A 21,633-nucleotide genomic window follows, 5' to 3' on the forward strand; every position below is an offset into this window, starting at 1 on the left:
GCGCGAGCTGATTGCACTTTGCATAGTTCTTGTTCGTAATTGCGAATCCTTCTAAATGGGGTGATACCCAAATACACATTCATCAGGGCAATCGACTGGAAATGCAATATAGATTCCGGCTCCAACCGGTTCCGAGTGAAACAAAAAAAGGGAAAACAGGAAAAAGCCTGGTGCTAAATATACATATTGGATATCTCCTCAGTGGCTGGGAACGAGACCATAAATAGCTCAAGTCTTCACACGTCACAGGTGGCTTATCGGCCAGTCATCGTTGGCAATATCGGATCGGATTGGCTGTTCGATTGCCGGATTGCTCGATTTCCCCATTCCGGTGGGGATTGCATTGCTGAAGGGCCCAGGCACGTTGGGATCACGTGCAGTCCGCCCATTGCATTTGAATACTGGATATGGGGGATCTTTCATGGGGCGGCCCTACTGGAAAAATAACAGAGGGATCCTTCGTCTCCGGGGAACAAGTGACGGGTTTCCCATGTCAGGGCGCTGGCATGTTGATAGATAACTACATAGTAAGAGGGGACTGGTCTGGCAGATAAATGCGCCGGGCCAGCAAAAGTCGCGGGGTGAATAATCACCCGTCAGGACGGGCCACAGTGGGTCGGGAGGAGGCGCTGAAGTAATCAAAAACTTCACGAAGTCAAAAGATAGATTGTACTGTAAGGCAATATAAGTAAGTTAGTAATGAGTAAGTAATAAAAGAAAATTTACTAAGGGATATACAGCTTCTTGAAAAATATTATTTATCGGGAAGTATAAACAATTCCAGTGTATTTTAATTTTAAAACCATTATTTAGAATTTAAGTATGATTACTTTTGAATTAGGAAAGTGTACGTATGTACGACCTTAATATTCATTATAAGTAAGCTTAGAAGTACAGAATAAGCAATATAATTATCACTGATTTCAAATATATTTTATGTTTCTAGTATCTAGTGTTTATAACACATAAAGGTCCCACATCTCCTTGTATTTCCATACCTTATATAAGGAACTTATGCCGAACCCACTGTGCGGCGCAGTGAGAACGGGATGGGCAGTTGTCCCACCAATTCCCAATTCGGCAGTTGACAATCGCCAATCGGCCTAGGAGTTATATGAGTTATATGGCCGGGGAACACGAGTAAAGTCCGGCGGCTACCGCATTGCCCAGTGAAACCCGCCGTCGCAATCCCAATGACAGTCACAGTGACAGTAATGGTAGTACCAGTGGTAGTGATAGTGATAGTGACAACTCCATCAGAACCGAAAAAAGCGAAAAGCCTTTGTGCCCCGAGGTGAGCCATCGCTAATGGAGCAGCCACAAATGCGAGATCATCGTTTTGGCCCGCTTATCGCACTTTTTTTGGGCCGGTGTAAACATATGAGTAAATTGTACGTAATTAAATGTTATGAGTTTGTTATCTGCGCGCCTTGTTTTCGAGGCCTTCTCGGGGTCCCAGGCTGTCTCCCAACTATTTGGCATCCGTATGTGGGACACATAGCCTCTGGGGGGCTATGTTTCAGTGGCTCTGTTCGTCCACCAGCCGGACAGTCGAATCAATCAAGCCGGAGACACCGCATTTCACCACACAAAGCAATGCGGCACAACGCTGCGTATGCGTAATATTTCATACGACTCGTATTCCCCCGAGCTGCAGGCCCCCTTGGCCCCAAAAAACCGACAGCTGCCATCTTAATTTCATTTTCTATTTCAGTGGAAACCATAAAGAAGCTCTGGCGGAGCCACCGAAAGCCAACCAACCCCCAAGGACCCGGCTCCCCAGCCCTTTTCGCCGGCCATTAGGAGGTCCTGTGATTGAATTCGGCTTACGCATGAGGAGTCACAAAGATTCAGCGGCCGCATCCATCAGATTGGCCCACTCCGGCAGAAAGTTGGTTTTAAAGCCGCTTAAGACGTCCGCTGCCAAGGACAAATGTGGGATTGTGCGGATCCCCGGCTTTGCATAAGTTACCCCGATCCCCGGGCCCCTTAAAGGGGTTGGCACTCGAACAGAGGCCCACCTCTTGGCGGAGCTCAAATATTTATGGAGCCAATAAAGATTCATTGATGTTTGCTTGTTCTACACCACGTCCTGACCGCGCCGGCACATCCCTCGGCTTGGCAGATTGGCATTTCATTGTCAACAGGGCGGCCAGTCTGTTGGACACCCAGCTTCCCAGGGAGGAGTGGACAGCTTGCCAGCCCAAGTCCACATGTATCTGTCGACCGGCAACAGCACACATCGTTTCGTCGTTTGCATTTCTGTTGATTTTGGCGCAATGACACGCAGCTCGTTACAGTTGCCGCTTGGCTGGTCCCAGCCAGTTGTCCTCTGACCCCTGACCCCTGCTAACTGGCCCCCGGACGCCCGAGCCCCTGACCCCGGGTTGGCGATTTGCGCAGCAGTTACTTCTACACTTCAAGAGTAGCCATTGCGGAATGTGGGACTTGATAGGTTAACCGCACAACATGGAGGAATTCGGGTTGCCAAAAGTGGACCAGTTATCCAAAAAGGGTTTCATTGAAGAAAAATACTAAGGGAAAGGGGTTAGGGAAGAAGAGGAAAAGGAGAGGGAAAGGAGCTTCAAAATAGTTATACGAAATTTAGGGATTACTTATGGGGAATTTTAATGGTTAGACAATCCAATCGGTTAAAACTTATAGTTAACTTCAGATACTTTTTATAATTTATAATGGTAATTATTTAAGGAATGTATTCACCACATACTATAAAAAAAAGCTAACAAAAACAAGATATTAAGTGTACTGAGCAAATGATATGGTATATTATATTATCAAATAATGGGAATATTGCGTTCTATATTATTTCCTTTCTGGGGTTGGCAATTTTAAATCATATTAAGTGTGTCCCCACCTTGGACAGTATTTTACAGAACTTTCTCTAGCTTTTTGGCTGAGTGTATGTGTGGCCGTCGCCAGGAGCTTACGTCCTGTCAGCTCTGCATTCGGAATGCCATTGAGGGGGTTTCTCCGGCGGATGAATGTCAGTAGGGGATGAGAGAGCGCAGGGGCTAGCAGGGGCCAGTCGGGAAGGCATTCGCCTGGGTGTTAATGGCGCATTACTCCTGCCAGCGCTGGAAGGATCATCTGCGGGGACGCAGTGCCCTCTTTCAGCCAGCTGTCAGCTTACTGGAAAGTTTCGCCTGCCTCCTGGCAGGCAGTTAAATTTAATTGCAGTGCCCCGAAAAAATAACCTGTAACCGGAGTCGCTGGAGGCCGGAGGAGCCTAGGCCGCCGCTAATGATGTGTGGAGCTGTTCATAAGGACGTGACCATCGTGGCCGGCGGGCCCATCCATTATCCCTGCGCCTGAAAGAGGAACTTGGCCAACAAGTGGCGCACTTAGTTGAAACTTAATAACTTTGCAAGTTGGCTTAGAGGACCCACCCCCGCAACCTCCACGCCCACTGCCACTCCCCCTTCGCCCCGACCGAAGTTGCCCATTTCCGGCGGATGTGATTCGCATTGTCCACGATTCCACAAAGTTGCAAGTAAATTAATGCAGCCTGCGTGCTGGAGCCCCGCACACCGCCCTGCTCCTCGCTAGAAAACCATTAAAATACTTGGCATTTGCATTTAAACGATCTCGGATTCTCTGTCCATCGAACCGAGCCCCAAACGGCATTAACAACGAATATTGTCGACCATTGTCGTTTAGGGATGCGCAGTTATTAAAGTTTATTGCGTTCCGATTTGCGTTCACCCATTTTCGGGGTGGACCGCGACGTGCTCAGGTGAGCCGGACCACCCATCCGTTCGGCCGGATGTGGGTGTGATCAAGAGCTCTAATGGGTTATGTGCAGCTGGAGCACTGGGTGGGACTGGCAGGGTTTTGAAAGAGCCCAGATCGCTCTAAAGGGTGGGTTCCAAGGGGATGAGACACTTGTTGTGAAGGATTATATAAGTTAGTTATGTTAACAAAGTATTGATGTATCTATGAAACAGAGTATAAATGTATTATGAACCCTAAATGAAGAAAAGAGCTTAGTTGCAAGGGGAGCTATACATTTTAGATAGCATATATAGTTATTTCCTAAAAAAGGAACCCTCGAGGGGTTTCCATTGAAGAAGTGTGGAACATTTAAGGCTTCCCTGTGCTCCGTTTGCCTTCTTTTTGAATATTTTACTCGATATTTCACACCCAGAGAGACACAGCTGTAAACAGTTTAAGAATTCCGAATAATTTTAACTTCTTCAGTGTGCAATGTGCTCAAAAGCAAATAAATATACGAACGAATGCTATACTGGTTACGGGCAGGCATTAAATTGATCGCGGTGAGTCACCAATTAGACTACCTGGGAGTCTAATGGCTCGAGTAAACACTGGAGACATACATACGAACGCCGGTAACCAGGGGCTTTGGGTGCCAAAAGGGGGAATTATCACTTGCAGGGTTTGAACAGATGACTGTTCTGTTCTGATGCCGTCCGCCGACTTAATTCGAGCATAATTAATGCAAAGCCAGCGCCTCGACTTGTTAATTATGCAGGCAGACAAATGCCATAGCCGCCGAATGGCCAGCTGGCTGAACTCGAATCTGAGCAGCAATTAATGGGCATTTTTGCGCTGTGGACAGTCCATTGGGTGCCACCTCCTGCTCCTCACTTTTGCCCATCACGTGCCGGCCCTGAATCACGAATCTCTCGATGCGCGATGCTCGTTTCTATTTTGGTACTATGTAAAATTTGCAAATATAATAATTTCTCATCTCGCGGGTGGCTATTGCAGGGAGCAATCCACTCAGATCCACCCCACTGGTAATGGCCTCAGGCGGGGCCATCAGTTGAGTGAACTAATCCACGTCGGGGAACTGCATCTGCATCTTTATCTCGGCACCACGGAGGTTTATCCGCTGCGAGGGGGCAGAGGACGCCCTGATCAATGCAAATTTAATGCAATTTTTCCATTTTCCCTGTACGACAACTGTTGCTCGTAGCCCCATCAATTTGAGGCAGGATAAATGTAATTGAAGGGTTCCAGACCATATGACCGGGGAACAATGCGAGGACAATGCGATGGCGATTGCCGGATGGAGGAGCATGTGATTGGGGAAGCCAATATAAATGCCTACACTGAGAGAAAACAAGGTTTTCAGCAGCAGAAATGCAATTAAAAACAAAAATACTATTATTTATGCTATCTCTATTTTATTCTTTATTATATTTATTAGTTTGTCGTAATAATAATAATTCTGAATCTGTATCTGTATCTTTCCCTTTTTCTTTCCCTAAACCTACATTTTCTTCTTTCTGCACCGAGCACGGGATCAAAAAGCCGCGCTAAATTGGCCATCAATTGGAGTCCACTCAAGGGCGCCTCACTTTCCTCCAGTTCGGTGAGTTCACATCGCGCTGGCCTCTTTATCATCGGGTTGTAAAAGCCCTCATAAAGGCGGCCATCAAACGGCCAAGTGATGTCAACATTAGGTGAGCCACGCCCACCCCCAGCGCCCACCGCCCACCGCCCGCTCCTGGACACGTGGGTCGAACTCATCCACTGGGATTTGCAATATGTCGCCAACATATTCATCACCCTCACCGAAAGCCCACCCCTTTCGCCCCGTGTCAAAATATTGACAATTGGCCTTTAGTTGGCGTGAAGGTCGACTGCACATTAACTGCAGGCACTCAAGGACTTTTATGGGACGGGATGGTAAGGGGGCCATTACAGGGTTGGGGCGTGGCCTAAGCCCCGTAAATCTGCGACACTTTTGGGCCATCTTTTCGCGAGCAGTTTGCCCAGCGAATTAGCGGGCGATTATCTTCTAATTGGATGCTAATTCCCAGCCGCAACCCACTTATGTATCTACGTAAACACAGCCCCAAACCTTCGCTTTTCGGACCAGGGAAGATGCTAAAAACACTGCGTGACTTACTTTAAATTCGTACAATCGAATCGAAATCAGATTTGGCCAAGCTGTTGACTTGGCCACACAGACACAGGGCAGTTTGGAAATCGCCAGCGTCGCGGTCTTGGATTTTGGCAAGTGCTGACGTTTTCGGTAGGTTGTTGATGTGTCTGCCGAATATTTATAGAAGCAATTGGGTTGGCCGGATAAGATGGGAGGGCATGGGTGCCAGGCGGTGTCAGGAGGAGCCTAATGAATCCATCTCGGGCTTCGACTTTGCCGACTCGCTGCACACGTCTCCCAGCGGGGAGAAGGGTTTCCCATTCGCTTACCCAGGAAAGGGATGGCCGGTCCAATGAGGGAGCTACGGGGAGCCTTGGGCCCGAGGAACGTGCCTGAAATAGCCACTCGGCTATCACAAAGGCAAAGAAATTACATGTGCTCTTTAAGGTCATTTCAATTGGTGCATAAGCTTGTATCTTGTTGGGGGGAAGGGTCCACAAGATCTTAAAACTGTTTTAAATGGTAGATAAATGTTTCCGAAACTTCTTTAAATACATATTGTAAATAAAATGTACTTATAAACACAGAAAGCATTCTTTTAACTAATATGAGTGTTTATTCCAACTTTTTTATTCGAGAGTATTACCCCAACAAAGTATGGTCCGGAAATTCCTGGAAGTCAGACATATGGTGATAAGGAAATGTATTTAGTTGAGATGATTAATTCCAAATGAGTCACGTGAGCAAGAAACTACTTAAGCAAGCTTAGTATTATTAAATTTGCTTACAAAAATAAAATACAAGCTTTATTTATCTATTGCTTGCTTGTAATAATATGTATGCTTTTATCAGAGGGTTCTTCAACCTCTTTTGTAAATTTTGCGTGTATCTGTATCTATAGAGCAGCGCAATTGTTGCAGCAGCTTAAGTTGGTGATAAGAGGCCATTGCAATCGAGCTCTATATTTTCAAACGGGGAATCCCAAGCACTTGTTGACACAAACTCCAAATATTTGCATCGCCTGGGCTGGTTTTATTTATTTTTATCAGGAGAGGGTTTCTTTTTTATCGACAGGGTGCGATTAGCACCAGAGGCTCCTCGAAGGCGCGGTGAAAGCGGCAATCCCATCGCTTCGCCTCTGCAATTTCGAATGCAACTGCGTCCGAGTGGCGCGTTTGTCGGCGTTTGGAGGCTTAACCGGAAACTTTTAATTTAATTAATTTATACACAAAGGCGCAATCAAGAGCACTGGCGACTTGAGGCGCTCGAAGGACGGGGCGGCGGGGAGGCGGTGCAGTAGCATGCGAATTGCGGTTACAAGCGCCGTGTGCATCTGATAGATAGATAGATACAGTACGCCCGCCCTACCAGCCAGCCAGCCATCCAGCCATCCCAACCAAACCCACGGCGATAAAGCGCTTTTGATGTTCACTCGCCCGGTTCGGTTCATTTCGCTTTATTTCCCAGCCCATCGAGCGCAATTCCAAAAATCCGCCGCAAGTCGTAGGAAACTGCAACCCAAAAGATACAAGCTGCATCTCTAGGGGCGCACCGCAGATGTCTTCTCTTTATTTTTGGGACATTACGGGGGGCCACAGGTGAACTTTGTTTATTGATGCACTCATTCCGCTAATTTGTTTGCTCGCGATGATTTAATGGGCAGCCCGCTGGCAGGGTCAAGAGCAGATGGTGGGATAGATGGATGGGTGGATGGATTTATGGATGGACTGGTGGACGTATAGCTGGCTGATGGCCGGAACTGGCTGTTATCAATTAGCCAATCGACAGGACATGCGATACGTGCAACAGGTGAAGAGTTTTCGCTGCTCTCCACCACTTTTGCCGCCCTCAAAAGTAAATAATTCGCCCCCTCGCGGTTAGCATAAACATAATGCGCTGTCCGAATTCTATTGATTTTCCTTCGATGGGGGGTCTAGCACACATATGTGGTTTTCTCATATGCTTCCATTAGCGGCCGACACAAATTAAAGCAAACTGCTTGGGCAAATAGTGTAGTGTAGTTACCCGGAATCGGAGGAGGATCCAAAAAATCGGAGGAGGCGGAGCCACAGGTGGTTTGTTTTTGCTGTGGCGAAAGAAACGCCACTGCAAATGCGAATAAAGTCCGCGATCCAATCAGCCGCTTGCGCCTTGATCTCTCTTTTGCTTAAAATTTTCGATTTTTCAAAAACCCCGAGACGCTAATTCAATTGACACTTTTTTGGGCCCCACTAAGTTGCCATAAAAACTGGATGGAAAACTTTTCCAGCTTATTTAGTTTGGCATTTCATTGAGACAAAGCACACAGACACTGGCACGCACACCGGATTTGTTTATTAACTTGCGTATGCTATTTATTTTTTATGGCGCTCGAAGTTTAAAAATCGAATTTCAATACCCGTTACGCACTGGGATACTGCGGATACGCGAAATATCCACCGCGCTGGCCAACGCTCGACGGCAAAATGCGCGAATGCTTGCCGCGGACCAAAAACTGAAGCGGTTGGGACTCGGACTCGTATGCGCACTCGGTTCGGAGCATCCGAGTGCGAATCGGTAGCGACTTGGGCCCGGGACTTCGGGACGGGCCCCCGGAACCCGGAACCCGAGTCCGCACCTCGTAGCGCCCACCCACCGCGGGCAGGAGCGCCTGTTGAGCGCCGGACAGCGGAGAAGCGTGGTGAGTTGCAGTTCTACGGCTTGGCCTCCGTCCGGCATACGCTGGCCCTTATTCTTTATGGCTCTCGCCGAGATTTCACTGCCCTCCGCCAATTATGTATGAGTGTATATTCTTTACACCAACATAATGGAGACGTAAACGTTTTATTCTTGGACCCGTGCTAATCAATTTGAGGGTCTCTCAATCAATCGCCGCTGAGACTCATTGAAATTGATGGCCCGGCTGGTTGATCCTTGGCTCCGGGCAAGGTGGCGGAGGGGCTGTGGATGGCGCTTTCCAGGCGGATGTGCCCGAGAGCACGCAACCCCCGAAGCACTCGTTTGGCCAAAATCAATTTGTGCCATTTTGTGGCTTTATGGGATGCCTTCGCGGCATAGAGCGCCCCATAAAACCCCCGGATCCACCGATCCACCGAGCCACCGAGCCACCGGCTTGTTAGCAGTTCATCAAAATTGTTTGCCGCATATTAATTGCCCGACGTTATGGCTGCCACTGTTTGGGAGGCGGAGTGCGCGATCGTATTGTTCGACTATCGGGCGTTATTAATGCCCCTTGCCATACCATCGAAGGGGAGTCTCGTTTTATTGACTTTCCGAGCACGTGACCGGCCTGCAGAGATGTTTGTCTGCGGGTAGTCATTGCTTTTGATGTGCAAACAAAATCGCAGTGCTCGCTGCAGCCCCTCGGGCGTATACGTAACGAAATGAGCAGCACTTTCGGCCGGATTTGTGGGATCTGCTGGGGACCATATCTACGGGTAGGGGCCACGTGCTGGCCATTTGCACGTCCATTTGGGGTTCTACCAGGAGATTTGGCTGCAACCATTCGGAACGTCGTCAACTCGCACGATTTACGACCGCACTCTAATTGCTTTTGAATTTTTCAAAATTTTTCAATTCGTGCGAGGGAGATGGTTGGAGCGAGCGAAAGTGACGGAGACTGAGCTTCACCACAGTAGCTGTGGTGTAAGCTCATGGAAAAGTTTAAGAGGTTGGTGTCCAATCTAAACAGCACTGAATTTCACCTCTGCAATTCCAAAATCTTTTCAAAAACCTTTCTTTTTTAAAAACAGGAACTTTTTCGTAGGATTTTTTTTTTGTAATTTCGGAAATAAAAGTCCCTCAACTATAAAAAGACTGTTCTGATCAGCTTACAACCTAAGCTAACGATGTATATCATTTCCAAAAAGATTTTGGGATATCTCATTTTTTTCAATTTTTGATTTTTTTGTAAGGGGGTGCATCGTATTTTTTTGAAAAAAAGGGTCAAAAAATTAGTTGTTCAGGTTTGAACGCCAATCAATTGGGAATTTTATTACGAGCTCAACGCGGTGTTACTTTCCACATTTGGACAATATTTGGCTTTTTTTCGACCAAAAATCTCAAATTTCTTCGATAAAATTCAGGATTTTAATTTTGGGGCAAAAACAGGTACTTTTTTGTGTGATTTTTTGTCATAATTTCAATAATCGAAGTCTTTCAGCTATAAGAATGACTGTTTTGACCAGCTTACAACCTAAGCTAACGATATAGATCATTTTCAGAAAGATTTTGGGATATCTCAATTTTTTTCAATTTTTGATTTTTTTTGTAAGGGGGTGCATTGTATTTTTTTGAAAAAAAGGGTCAAAAAATTAGTTGTTCAGGTTTGAACGCCAATCAATTGGAAATTTTATTACGAGCTCAACGCGGTGTTACTTTCCACATTTGGACAACATTTGTCGTTTTTTCGACCAAAAATCACAAATTTCTTCGATAAAATTCAGGATTTTAATTTTGGGGCAAAAACAGGTACTTTTTTGTGTGATTTTTTGTGGTAATTTCGGAAATGGGAGTCCCTCAGCCAAAAGAAAGACTGTTTTGATCAGCTTACTACCTAAGCTAACGATCCACATAAATTCCGGAAAGATTTTGGGAAATCTAAATTTTGGTAAATTTTTAATTTTTTTTTAAGGGGGTGCATCAGATTTTTGTGAAAAAAAGTGTCTAAAAATTTGTTATTCAGATTTGAACGCCAATCGATTGGAAATTTTATTACGAGCTCAACGCGATATGACATTCCACGTTTGGACACTGTTTAGCTTTGATTTGAAAGCTAGCTCTTTCATTCCCTGGTGAAAAATGTTCTTAGGGCAGAAACAGATTTCGTAACATCGATAAAGAAAGGGTCTCAGATAAATAATGATTTCAATTCTTTAATAAGGCGCGCATAGTGCTCAAAATCACATGTTGGCCATTCGTCTCTATTCGACTTCGGTTTTGTACTGTCAACAGAAATGTGATATGGGAATCCCCTTCCCCGCCAAAATTGCAGCCCCACTCAATGAATTCCGCAGTCAGTAGAAGAAGAGGGGAGCAAACATTCTTGGGTGCTAAACGTTTAATAATTCTTGCTGCTCGTTTGTACACTGTAAAGCAAAATTTCACTCTAATAAAAATATAATTTAAATTATTCTTTTACAAAAAATGTGTATTTGATAGGTCTACAGAATGTTTTTTAGAATTATATAAATATAATTTTTTAACCTCATGGATAACTTTTATTAACTATGGATTAAGAAATGCAATATGTAGTGTTTAACTAAACTTAAAAACCAAAAAGACCACGACAATGATCTGCACTTGGCTGCACTGCCCAGCACTTGGGGTATCCAGTTGCTTCCTGGGCCCCAACTTTGTGCATCGCCACCCCTCAGCGTTGTGAGTTTTGTTTACCAGTCGTATCCATATCTTATTTACATATGGGCATTTCTGCAGCCCCTGCCCCTCGAGCGCGCATTAAACACATTTTAATTAAGAGGCAGCGCCAGACGAGCCGGCTTTGGCTCGGCTTCTGATCAGTTTCAGTTTTAGTTCCAGTTTCGGGTTCCGAGTTCTGGGCTCTGGCTGTGGTCCCATGTCTAGTGCTGGCTGCTCACTACTAGCTGCTCAGTCTTCGGCGCCGCTTGACGGCGAAAGATGTGCGCCGGCCGCGCCGACTCCAAGCCCACTCCAAGCCCACTCCCAACGATCCATCGAAGCCAAGGTCGCGGGGATAATAGTTCCGATTGTTGCAATTGGCGCCATGTGCTGCTGGTGCGCACGTGTCTACTGGACGGTTCTGCACAACCTTCTGGTCCGCCTGCTGGACAACCTCATGGAGCTGAGATCCCCCTTCTGCTGTGGCTGCTGCTTCGGCTACCGGCGGCAGGCCAGCGAGGAGGGTGACGTCGCCGAACGGGTTTCCAGCGCCGATGACGATCCCCATCAGCAGCCCCGTCGGGATTACGTCATTGTGGGTGAGTTCTCGCCGAGCCCAAGCCAAGCCAAGTCCACAGAGTGAAAAACGTAAACAAAAACAGTCAACAAATGCGAATTCTTAAATTGGGAAATAAGATAACAAGCATCTGATAACAAGTCTGCTTGTTACAAAAGGCTTTAGAAAACAGAGATAGTTATGAAAGTTAGAGTTTGGTGTGTACTAAGAATATCTTATTAATTCCCCTACAAGATATGCTAAGCTACTTAAGATCCACTCTCCTGAAGAACCAAGGATATATAAGTAACCTATACTCTGATACCCCACTAAGTGAAACCAAATTCCATTCTCCCCATAGAAGATGCGGATGCCAACTACGCGGAGATCGAGGAGCGGCATGTGGAGCAGGAGCAGTACTACTTCACCGTGGACCGACCCACGGCGGAACGCATGCTCCATGGCCGCGAGGATGGATCCTGCCTGGTCCGTCCCTTCAAGGCAGCCGACCCGTGCATCCGCTACATAGTGAGCATCTGGGCGGCGGATCAGTTCTATCACCTCTTCATAAGGCAGGTGGACAGGAGACAGCGCTATGCCATAGGCCAAAAGAAGGCCCAAGAGCGCTGCTTTGGATCCCCCTCCGAAATCGTGGAGTTCTACTCGGAGCATCCCCTGCTCTGCACCAACAGAGTGCGGAGTCAGTGCATCCAACTGCGGCCCATCAGCTACGCTTAGTTAGGGGGTAAATCTTTATTGCATAAGAGAGTGGGGGCGTATGTATGTACAAATGGGGTTAACTTAGGACTATCCTCAGGTGGCCACCACCGCCTTGAAGGCGCACTGGTTGTTCTGCATCAAGGCGGGCCACAGAAAGGCCTTTATAAGGTCGGATCGCCGGTCCGCCTGGGGATGCCGCTCGTGTTTCTCGGGCCTCAGGAAGCCTGAATGGGATATCAGTTTTAAGTTTGTCAATTAAATACACATTATTTAAGAGCACAAACCCAAGTTAAAGTCCATGTCCAGGTAGTAGGGCGCCTTCTGGTTGATCATCCGCCAGGCCAGGCGCACGCAGGCACTGACGTAGTGCGTCAGTGGGGGGCAGGACTCCAGGCAGGGGTACTCGTGCAGCGTGGAGAGCACCTGGTTGAACACCGACCGCTCGATCTCGCCCAGCGGAAAGCTGTCGGCGGTCTCGAAGAGGTGCTGGCGCACGGACCTGTCCAGGGACAAGGTGGTCTCGCTGCTGCTGTCCAGCGGGCAGTTCAGGACGCGCCGCACTTCCAGCACCTTCCTCTCGCGCATCCCGTGGCAGAGGCGGAAGGAGAGCTGTCCGGCAACAAAGTATGATACGGTATTAGCTAATATTAGGGCCATGTTTCAATTGTTTGAAACCTAAAATATCTTTAGATTTAAAATTGGCTTCAGCTACCATCATGGCTGCAATCTTTCCCATAACTTAAAGTGATGATCTTGGCACTGAAAATGCCTTTTCCCTGGGAAAGTGTCATTCATCCCACATCCGATCGAAAGTGATTCGATCACTACAGGTTCGATCCGCGGCGCCTACGTCATTTCTGGCGCCCTGGGGGCTCCACTTTCCCTCACATTTTCGCTGCTCCAACGCCTAATCATCCTCTAACGCGATTTCGATCTGGCCAAATTGATATTTTGCAATCGCCATCTGCGGTCTGACAGGATCTGAAGCATCCAGAGCCCACGGGCTCTTGGTTCGTAATTGACGGCCTTCCGAGCTCTTGAAAATTGAAAGCAATCTTCGCCAGCTAAACTGGCCTTACAGTTTGAGAGCCACTGGGCTGGCAAACAGGCCCCTTAAAATAATAATTTAACTACTTTTCAGCTTTTGTGCATCGAATGTCACCTTATTAATGGGTGTTCTTTGAATTCTTTTGACAGCTATTGACTTACTAAATGGCAATTGGAACGCGATCGTCCCATTTTTAAAACAATAATATAACATTCAAAAGAGCTTTGAGAATTTGAATAGCTGCCAGAGAAATATCTCTAATCTATGGAAAAGTTAAAATGTTATTGACACCGAATTGGCACTTTAAAAGATTACGAACACCCATAAATCACAAACGAACTCTGTGTTGTCTTGACAAGTGAAAACGGGGGGATAATTACAGAGGTAAAAATCCCTTGTTGGCGATTTGTGTTCCAGCGACAAGTGAATGATTGACTGTGCAATTGGCAGCCATTTCTTGCTTGTCTTAATATCTTATTGCTTTTCGGCTTCTTTTATAAATTAAAACTTGTAATTACTTGTAATATTTAACAGAACACACCCAGTAAGACATTTTTTATCTCCCCCAAAAAGTGAAAACATTGTCTGCCCCCAATTGGCACTCTTTTCTCCCGATTGAGGTAATCTCGAATTGAGTTCGGCCCCTTAACAAGTCGTAAATGAGTGCTCGGACGTATCTTCCAGCGGCAATCTACCACCGATCCCACAGCAGGTACTTAGCTCGGGTACTCCATACTCACCACGATCATCGAGAAGAGTATCTTCCCCTTGAGGCTGTGCGCGTGCTTTATCTGCGGAAGACTGTCCAGCGCCTCCAAGGCGTCCGCTCGGTTCTCGACGTAGAGATTCCGATAGAGCGACACCATTTCGCTGTGGAGAAATGGAAGTGGAATGAGAAATACTATGGAGATAGAAACAGAAATGGGATGTGGGCAAGTGAGAGTTGGCTGCGGCCGCGATCTGATTTGACTGGGAGTGTGATGTGGGTGTTAACCTTATTGGAACTCGGTCAAGTGTTAGAATCGAGTCATAGAAATGACCTCAATGTGTTGAGGCATGTATAAAATGAAATGGCATTTGTTATAAAGAACGTCTTATAAAATTTTGTAGAAATATGGAATACCTCATTCTTTTGGTATCTTTTATGTTACACAATTGTTCTGGCTTGGCATATGGTGTATACTGTGTGTGTGTTGGCAGAGCGGAGGCAGAGAAAATGGGTATTCCTACTTTATTCTAATAACTGGCTTATTCTTGGGAGATAGAAGATAGAGAGCATCCCCACCTGCCGTCATCGCTGCCGGAGTCATCCGAGTGGTAGCCATCGCTGCAGCTGCTCGTGCTGGCTCCGCCGGGGGACGTGGCCTTGCCCGTGGACAGCGCGGAGCCCGGAGGACCGCCCTCGGGACCCATCATGTGGAGCACCACCTCGCAGCCGCGGGAGAAGTTCATCAGCAGGCCGGCGGCGGGCCGCTTCTCCACGAGCGCCTGGGCGTCCAGACGACGCACCTGGCCCACGCAGGTCAGCACCTCCTTGTCGTTCTCCACCCGCGTGCTGAGGTTCTCCACCAGCGTGGCCAGCTGCTTCAGGGCCGGCTTGTCCAGCATGGTGAGCAGCGTCTTGTTGTCGATCAGTCGCTGCTGGATGTCCCCGTAGTTGATGGCCAGCAGGCGTTGGTGGGAGGAGTGGGCGGGGTCCTGGTTGACCGTCACCATGCTCAGCTCCTCCAGCTTGTGGATGGCCATCTTGTAGGTGTCCACATGGCGCTGCAGCTCTGTCTTCAGGGCCACATGCAGGGAAATCAGCTGTCCCGAGGCGTCGGTGGTAAGTCCGTGGACTCCGAGGCCCTGGACAGCATTATCGAAGCTGCGTCTCCTGTCCCTCAAGGTTTGCCGGAGAGCTGGCTCATACTGGGCCAGGGCCTGCAGGAGTCGGGTGCACCGCTGCCGCAGCCCGGATTCGTGGGGATTGGCAAACAGACGCACCAGCTGCCAGGCCACCGTTTCACTGGGCACCTCTGGCTTTGGAGTGGTGTTCAAGGTGGTTAGCCTGGAGGGGAAATGGGGTTTAGGTTACAGTAGGTAATATCGGAACTAAATATGTAAGCCTGCAACTGGAAATAAGTCTAAGGTTCGCCGACCACTCACCTGGTGAAGAATGACTCCAGCAGGTAGGCACTGTGCGGCAGGTGCTCCAGCAGCAGGTCCAGCGGGAGCTCGGCGATGACCGACCTCAGGACCGAGGGACCCAGTCTGCCCACCACGCCGGCGGCCTCCCTGTACTGTCTGCCCTCCGAGAGGAGCATCAGGCGGCGGAGCACCTGCCGCGGGCTGGTCAGGAACTCCCGGCCGTCGCGGGAGGGTCCGCGGATGCGCTCCCTACTGTCCGCCATGGAAGCGGCGCCAAAGGTCAGATGGGGCGACGGAGCACTCCCCTGGAGCTGCAGAATGGCGTCCTGGTGGTTCTTCAGCAGCAACTGCTTCCTGGAGGCGTGTGGAGATGCGGATTACTCGGTTGACTCGCTTGTGGGTTAATGGGATGGCTTTTTTACAGATGCAGATGCGAAGTCAGTGAGATGCAGATGCGAGTTCAGATGCGGATGCGGAGTTTGAGAGGCGAGTTCAGTGGGACTGCTTACAGCATATTGGGTGTGGGCGCGGGCTCCATGACGATGCGTTTGGGGTCTGGGCTCCGAACTCCGGGGGCGGGCTCCCTGGAAAACTGAAAGTCAGGCAGACACAATACCACAATTAATGGCGAGTAGGAAATCTCTTCGGCAAGAATTCGCGCAAACAAACAATTGGCACTTTCTCCGGCGCAACAAGACCAGCCGACATAATTTATCATAAGTTTAGCCACATGCGTGCCTAACACAATCCCCGTACAATCGCACAAGTTGTCAGCTAGTTGTGGGAGTTTCCACCACTACCATTCAACCAAGACAACTAGGAAAATGGTTAGGGCCCCCGCACAAAGGCCACCTCTCGCATGCCAGCCATTTCCCAGGTGGCCAGGAAAATGCCGTTTAGCCCCCGCCCCAAGTGCACTTAATTGAAAATTTCGGCTTCGGAGTGGGTAATGCACTGCTAGGCGGGGTTAATGAGTAAACAGAGTTTTGAAGGTATTTGAGTTAGAACTTTGGGGCACCTGCAGGCTTATAGGCTCGCTTTTCCCCCTTTCCGGGGACTGAGTGCTTAGATGGAGCAGCTGAGAATCGGAATCCGACACTGGGGCAACCAACCCGAACCGAAAAGTAAGAACTGACCATGTTTGTCTTCCCGAGAATCGAGAATCGGCCAGAGGAGAGCGTTTAATGTTTACCAACAAGCCGAAAAGTCCGGAAGGGCAGCCAAGCACAGCGGTTAGGTAAGTGGCTCTCATATGGCTGCACCGGGAAAAACTAGTAGTGAGTTTGAAAAGCTAATCTAAAAACTCAAAAAACTATCTATATAAACCATATCATGCCGAATATAAATAGCTTACATCCTACTTATAGATCACACAACACGAAATCTTACATAAAACGTATGCAATTTAAAAGATATTATTACTAAGAAGTATCTGCAATTGGCTTAGTTTGAGAACAATAACTATCAATATATAACACAGTTCATTATGGAACCACCCAGATGTTTATTTTCTTATAATCTAGAAACTTCATAAGTCCTTAGTTATTAACTTAAACCCTTGTAATTCCGTTCTGCGTGCACCCAAAATGGTTTCAAATTGGTAACTCCAATTAATGGGGTTTTTGGAGTGTCTGTGTGGCACTTCCAGCTAAAAACCGACTTGGAGCCGGAGGTGACAGTGACCCAGCTCGGAAAGGTCAGACGTCGTGCATTACCGCCTGAACCGGCTTAACGGACAGGTAGACGCCTTAATTGAAGGCCCGGTAAGTGCGCTTTGGCAATACTTTCCGTTACCAGCCGGCGCATGGGTGTGTCTCCTCCGGCTGGGAAAGAATGCTCCCCCCGAGGGCGTGGCCCTGTGGGAACAAGATCACATCTGCGATCGTACAGCGGATTTTCCGATCTGCGTACGTGTTGCCAAACTGGCGGGCAGGATCATCTTCTCACCGCATGTGTGCAGTGTGCGAAATGCGAGAGATAAACAAAAGTTACCGCATTTCGCGGAGAACCCAGACATGACCGACACAAAGAAAGGGCCCCGAGATTACCAGACAATTATGAGTACACGGGCGACAAATTGAAAGATGCCATCGTGCGGAGTTGAGCTGCTGGGAAAGCCATAGAAACGTGGCCATGACACTGGGGATGCGCTTCGGCGGGTTCGCGGGCTATAAAAAAAGAAAACAGAAGACCCGGGAGGGGGTCCGGAGAATGTGTTATGTAAGCCGGTGACAAATGAGCGGGCTGAGAACGGAAGCCAAACTTGTCGCCACAGCCCGAGAACACCAGTCTGTACACCATCTGTATCTGTATCTTCATATCGCTGTATCTTTGTATCTGCGGCTGCGGCTTTTAGTTACACTCCGGGCCTCAGTTGGTTTAATGAACCCAGCGAAAATAGAAATGTGGCGATGTGAAATGATTTGCTGTGCCGGCCACAAGGCGAACACAGCTCGCGGGCTCGCCATTATTGTTATTACAACAATTCGTTATGAAGTCGCTGGCTCTGATATTTTCGCAGGCCAACAAACTTCTAATTGCCCCGACCCCGTGCTCTGCATGCAATCGAGGGGGCTCTTATTCTGGCTAGGTTTGGATCCGATTTTGTGGGGGATTTCAGGGGTATGTTAGAGAGCAGAGTCTGCATTACTATATAAATACTATAAAAATATATATAGGTGCTCTGAAAGCCAGGATTTTTATTTTGGGAACTTGAAATTTGGTATGGCTACTTAACAGGCAATTGTCTAGCTGCATACCCAAGGCCATCTTTGTGAATCTAAAATGTATTACCGAAACGGTGAGCTGCGCATGGTAATAAAAATCCAGTATTGCCTAAGTTGCTACAGTTGGGATTTTTAATTTAAAAACTTAAACTTCGGTATGTCTACTTTAAGGGCAATTATCTGCCCAAGAGCCCAAGGTCATATTTGTGAAAGCTGATCCATGACTTACGGCAAATGAGGAGTACTGCCTGGGCTACTCCCCGGGCTCTAGAGCTCCCATTTCCTTCTGCTCCCCCTCGATTTGTGACTTTGTCGTAATGGTATCCATAACGAGCTCGCAGTGAAGTTGGAGCTGGGAGCCATTGCTGGCGTGCGGCCGTCATTGAGATTTGATGGCGATCCGCAATCTGTGGCATGCTGGGGTTCCATCGGACACCTGTACACCTCTGCCCGGGGCACTAAGCCGCCAGACGGGAACTGCCAAAAAAGGGCAAGAAGAACAGCGGACAGACGCACAGTCGAGTCCATTCCGCTAGTCGTTAATCAAAGAGAGCGCCCCAATCAAGTTGACCTCAAATCCCGACGAAAGCCGCACAAAAAGCGTCGCGAATTTATTGTCGTAGAACAAACGCACAGGTTCTGCATGTTACACAGAGAGTGCCAAAGAAACTCGTTTGTGGAACGATCGCTAACTGTTCCTCGCACCTAGGCCACAAAAGGGAAGAACGGCCCCATTCAGTTCCCATGTCGAGGTCTCCAGATCGGCCGAAAATTAGCATATCTATACATACGATCTAACTGATTGATTCCATCATAAAGCACATTTAGTCCGCGGCTAAAACAAAAAAGGGAGAGCCCCGCGGCCCTCGCACAGCTCACCTACTTTGGGTTTTCGGGCTGACGACCAGCCCGTCAAAGTTTGACGGCTTCCCCAACAATCTAATTCGTATTAACTTTTTCTGGCCAGCGGCACCACCTCAATTATGATGGGAACAAGTCGCGTCCGAAACTGGGTTAATTCCACTCATTCAATTAGAATAGGCGCAGCGCGGGTTTTACGGCCAAGTGGCAAGTTGGCTCGCTAATTGGCGTCGCCTGCCGCAGAGTCTGCCTTTCTGGGAAAGATCTTCTCTGGAAACGCGCCTCTGAATCTGCATGAATTAGCACAGAAGACACAGGCCCTTGCCTAAGCAGCCATAATGAGGGACTAAGCATCCGATTTGAGGAAAGCATCTCATTATGCGCGGATTCTCATTTTTGTTGGGGAGTATTCAACCTATCTTTATGGTCTTTGTTAGAGGAAATAATTAAGAGCTCAGAAAAGAAAGCAATTAACTGGGCAGTTTGCATGACAGGCTGTGAGCTTTTAATTATGGTTTCTGAGGTATTTCTATTGGTTTTCTCTGGGTGTGTCCAAATACATTGACGTTCCTGCATTTTACTGATCAAAATGAGGTTAAATATGTATTGAACTTGTCTACTTTTATAGAGTGTATTATTTTTAGATTGAAACTACCAATCTTCGCCTTAACAACACCCAGTTGTGGTGCCCAACCGATTGAGGAAAGTCGGTTGTTATGCGCTTGGCTTGCCACTAAATACGTGGAGATTTCTGTGATGCTTCTATCCTAGGAGCGTTCAACCCGCTGGGTAGTTGCATCTCGACTCCGTTCACACCCACACAGTAAGTTCGAGATGTTTTCGTGCCACTTACATGGTTTCGCGCGGCGCTGGTTGTGGGTAAGTGTGCCACTAATCCGCAGGAGAATCGCCAGGTCGTCTTCTCGCTCGACACCAAAGAAGTCGCAGATTCTCCACAGTTTTCCGCGGCTGCCGAGCAATTTTCACTTGGCCGCCGAAAGCGACAGGGTCAACGGCTACGAGCTGTCTTTCTTCTGGGGTCTTGGGATAGCTTGTATCTGCCGCAGAATGCAACCGCAAGTCACAAAGTTGACGGCGTCTTCGTGTTCACTTGGCAGCGGCAACAACTCAGTCTACAAACATTTTTGCACTTCATTAACTCGTCTAACATTTGTGTGGCAAATGCCACGGGAAATTCCTCGTCTCCGCGAAGAAACTGCCAGTCTTCTGCAATGCGCACTCTTCACTCCTCGCCACTGCGCCCGATTCTTCTCACAGTTTACCGTTTAAGCACGCGTCTCCAGCGGAGGAGAATCGAAATTGGGAAATGCTATGGTATCGTATGGTATCGTATGGTTTGGTATGGTATCGTATGGTGTGGTACGGTGTGGTACGGTATGGTATGGTAGTAAATGGAAAATCGCGAGGAGCGGAGCACGACCGATCGCAGTAAAAGTCCAAAGCAGACTGAAACCGAGCGAATGTCATGACCAAGCGGCGCAGACTGTCGGCTACTAACGGTGGCGAAAGAGAGCCCGGAGAGAGGGTCGGGCTGAAAGAGAGGGGCGAGTGCGCACCTTCAGCTCAAAGTCGGCTCAAAAGACGCAGATCAAGGCAGCTGAGAGGCCCAGAAGAGCCCCACGAAGACCCCGAGATTAGCTCCTCTGCAGAAGCGGTTTGGTCAGCTTAAGGTGTACACAGAAAGAAATAACGATCTTAATATGGATATTTAAGGATCCTTAGTAGTTTAAGCTTCGAATACCTTTTAATCAGATATATTTAGGAACATTCTTTATTAGATAAGTTAATACATACTATATACTTATTAAATTTCCCTATAATAATGAAATAAAATATCTTAATGTTTACCAAATGTGTTTTTTTAGGGATAAAAGGATTCAACATTCGAGTTTTACCTATAATGATCCTAACTTAGCTGGTTCTAGTAATGTGATACTTTCTTTAGCTCGACTACATAAAGAATATCAATCAGGTATTATTATGAATAAAGAATGTCAGGCTCTAAGGCCTTCTTTTCTTAAAACTAGCTAAATAACCAAAGAGAATGTGACGGTTAAGCGTCCAAAAGGTAGGCATCCATATAATAAATAATATTTCTATTGCTGATTTGTAGTACAATATTGTTCTAAATATATTTATTTCCGAAAACTCAAGTTTCAGTGCACCACCGACAGTGGCAGCTGTTGCCGCCGCCCGACGATTTGAATTGAGCCAACTAATGGCCGGTGTTTGTTTGTTTTTGGCCAAGTTAAGCGCTCGCCGCTTCGGGCGGAAAGTGCAAGCCTGCAAGCCAAAAAGCCACCGCTGCCGATGCAGCTGCTCTTTTGCCATCTTACCATTT

The 21,633-nt window shown here is 47.6% G+C and overlaps 2 protein-coding genes across 2 annotated transcripts; one reads left to right on the forward strand and one right to left on the reverse strand.

Annotated features, from left to right (window-relative positions):
* The first annotated feature begins 11,429 nt into the window (after positions 1-11,429).
* LOC108025531 (uncharacterized) lies at positions 11,430-12,549 on the forward strand. The gene is made up of 2 exons (XM_017096056.3): positions 11,430-11,829; positions 12,148-12,549. The coding sequence occupies exons 1-2, from the start codon at positions 11,448-11,450 to the stop codon at positions 12,522-12,524; spliced, it is 759 nt and encodes a 252-aa protein (XP_016951545.1). The 5' UTR covers positions 11,430-11,447; the 3' UTR covers positions 12,525-12,549.
* Positions 12,525-20,721, reverse strand: LOC108025530 (uncharacterized). The gene is made up of 7 exons (XM_017096054.3): positions 20,125-20,721; positions 16,194-16,276; positions 15,703-16,038; positions 14,840-15,604; positions 14,295-14,424; positions 12,791-13,115; positions 12,525-12,730 (listed from the first exon to the last, which is right to left on the reverse strand). The coding sequence occupies exons 2-7, from the start codon at positions 16,220-16,222 to the stop codon at positions 12,600-12,602; spliced, it is 1,716 nt and encodes a 571-aa protein (XP_016951543.1). The 5' UTR covers positions 16,223-16,276; positions 20,125-20,721; the 3' UTR covers positions 12,525-12,599.
* Positions 20,722-21,633: the final 912 nt, after the last annotated feature.

Source organism: Drosophila biarmipes, chromosome 3R, assembly GCF_025231255.1.
Source record: "Drosophila biarmipes strain raj3 chromosome 3R, RU_DBia_V1.1, whole genome shotgun sequence".
NCBI classification, from domain to species: domain Eukaryota; kingdom Metazoa; phylum Arthropoda; class Insecta; order Diptera; family Drosophilidae; genus Drosophila; species Drosophila biarmipes.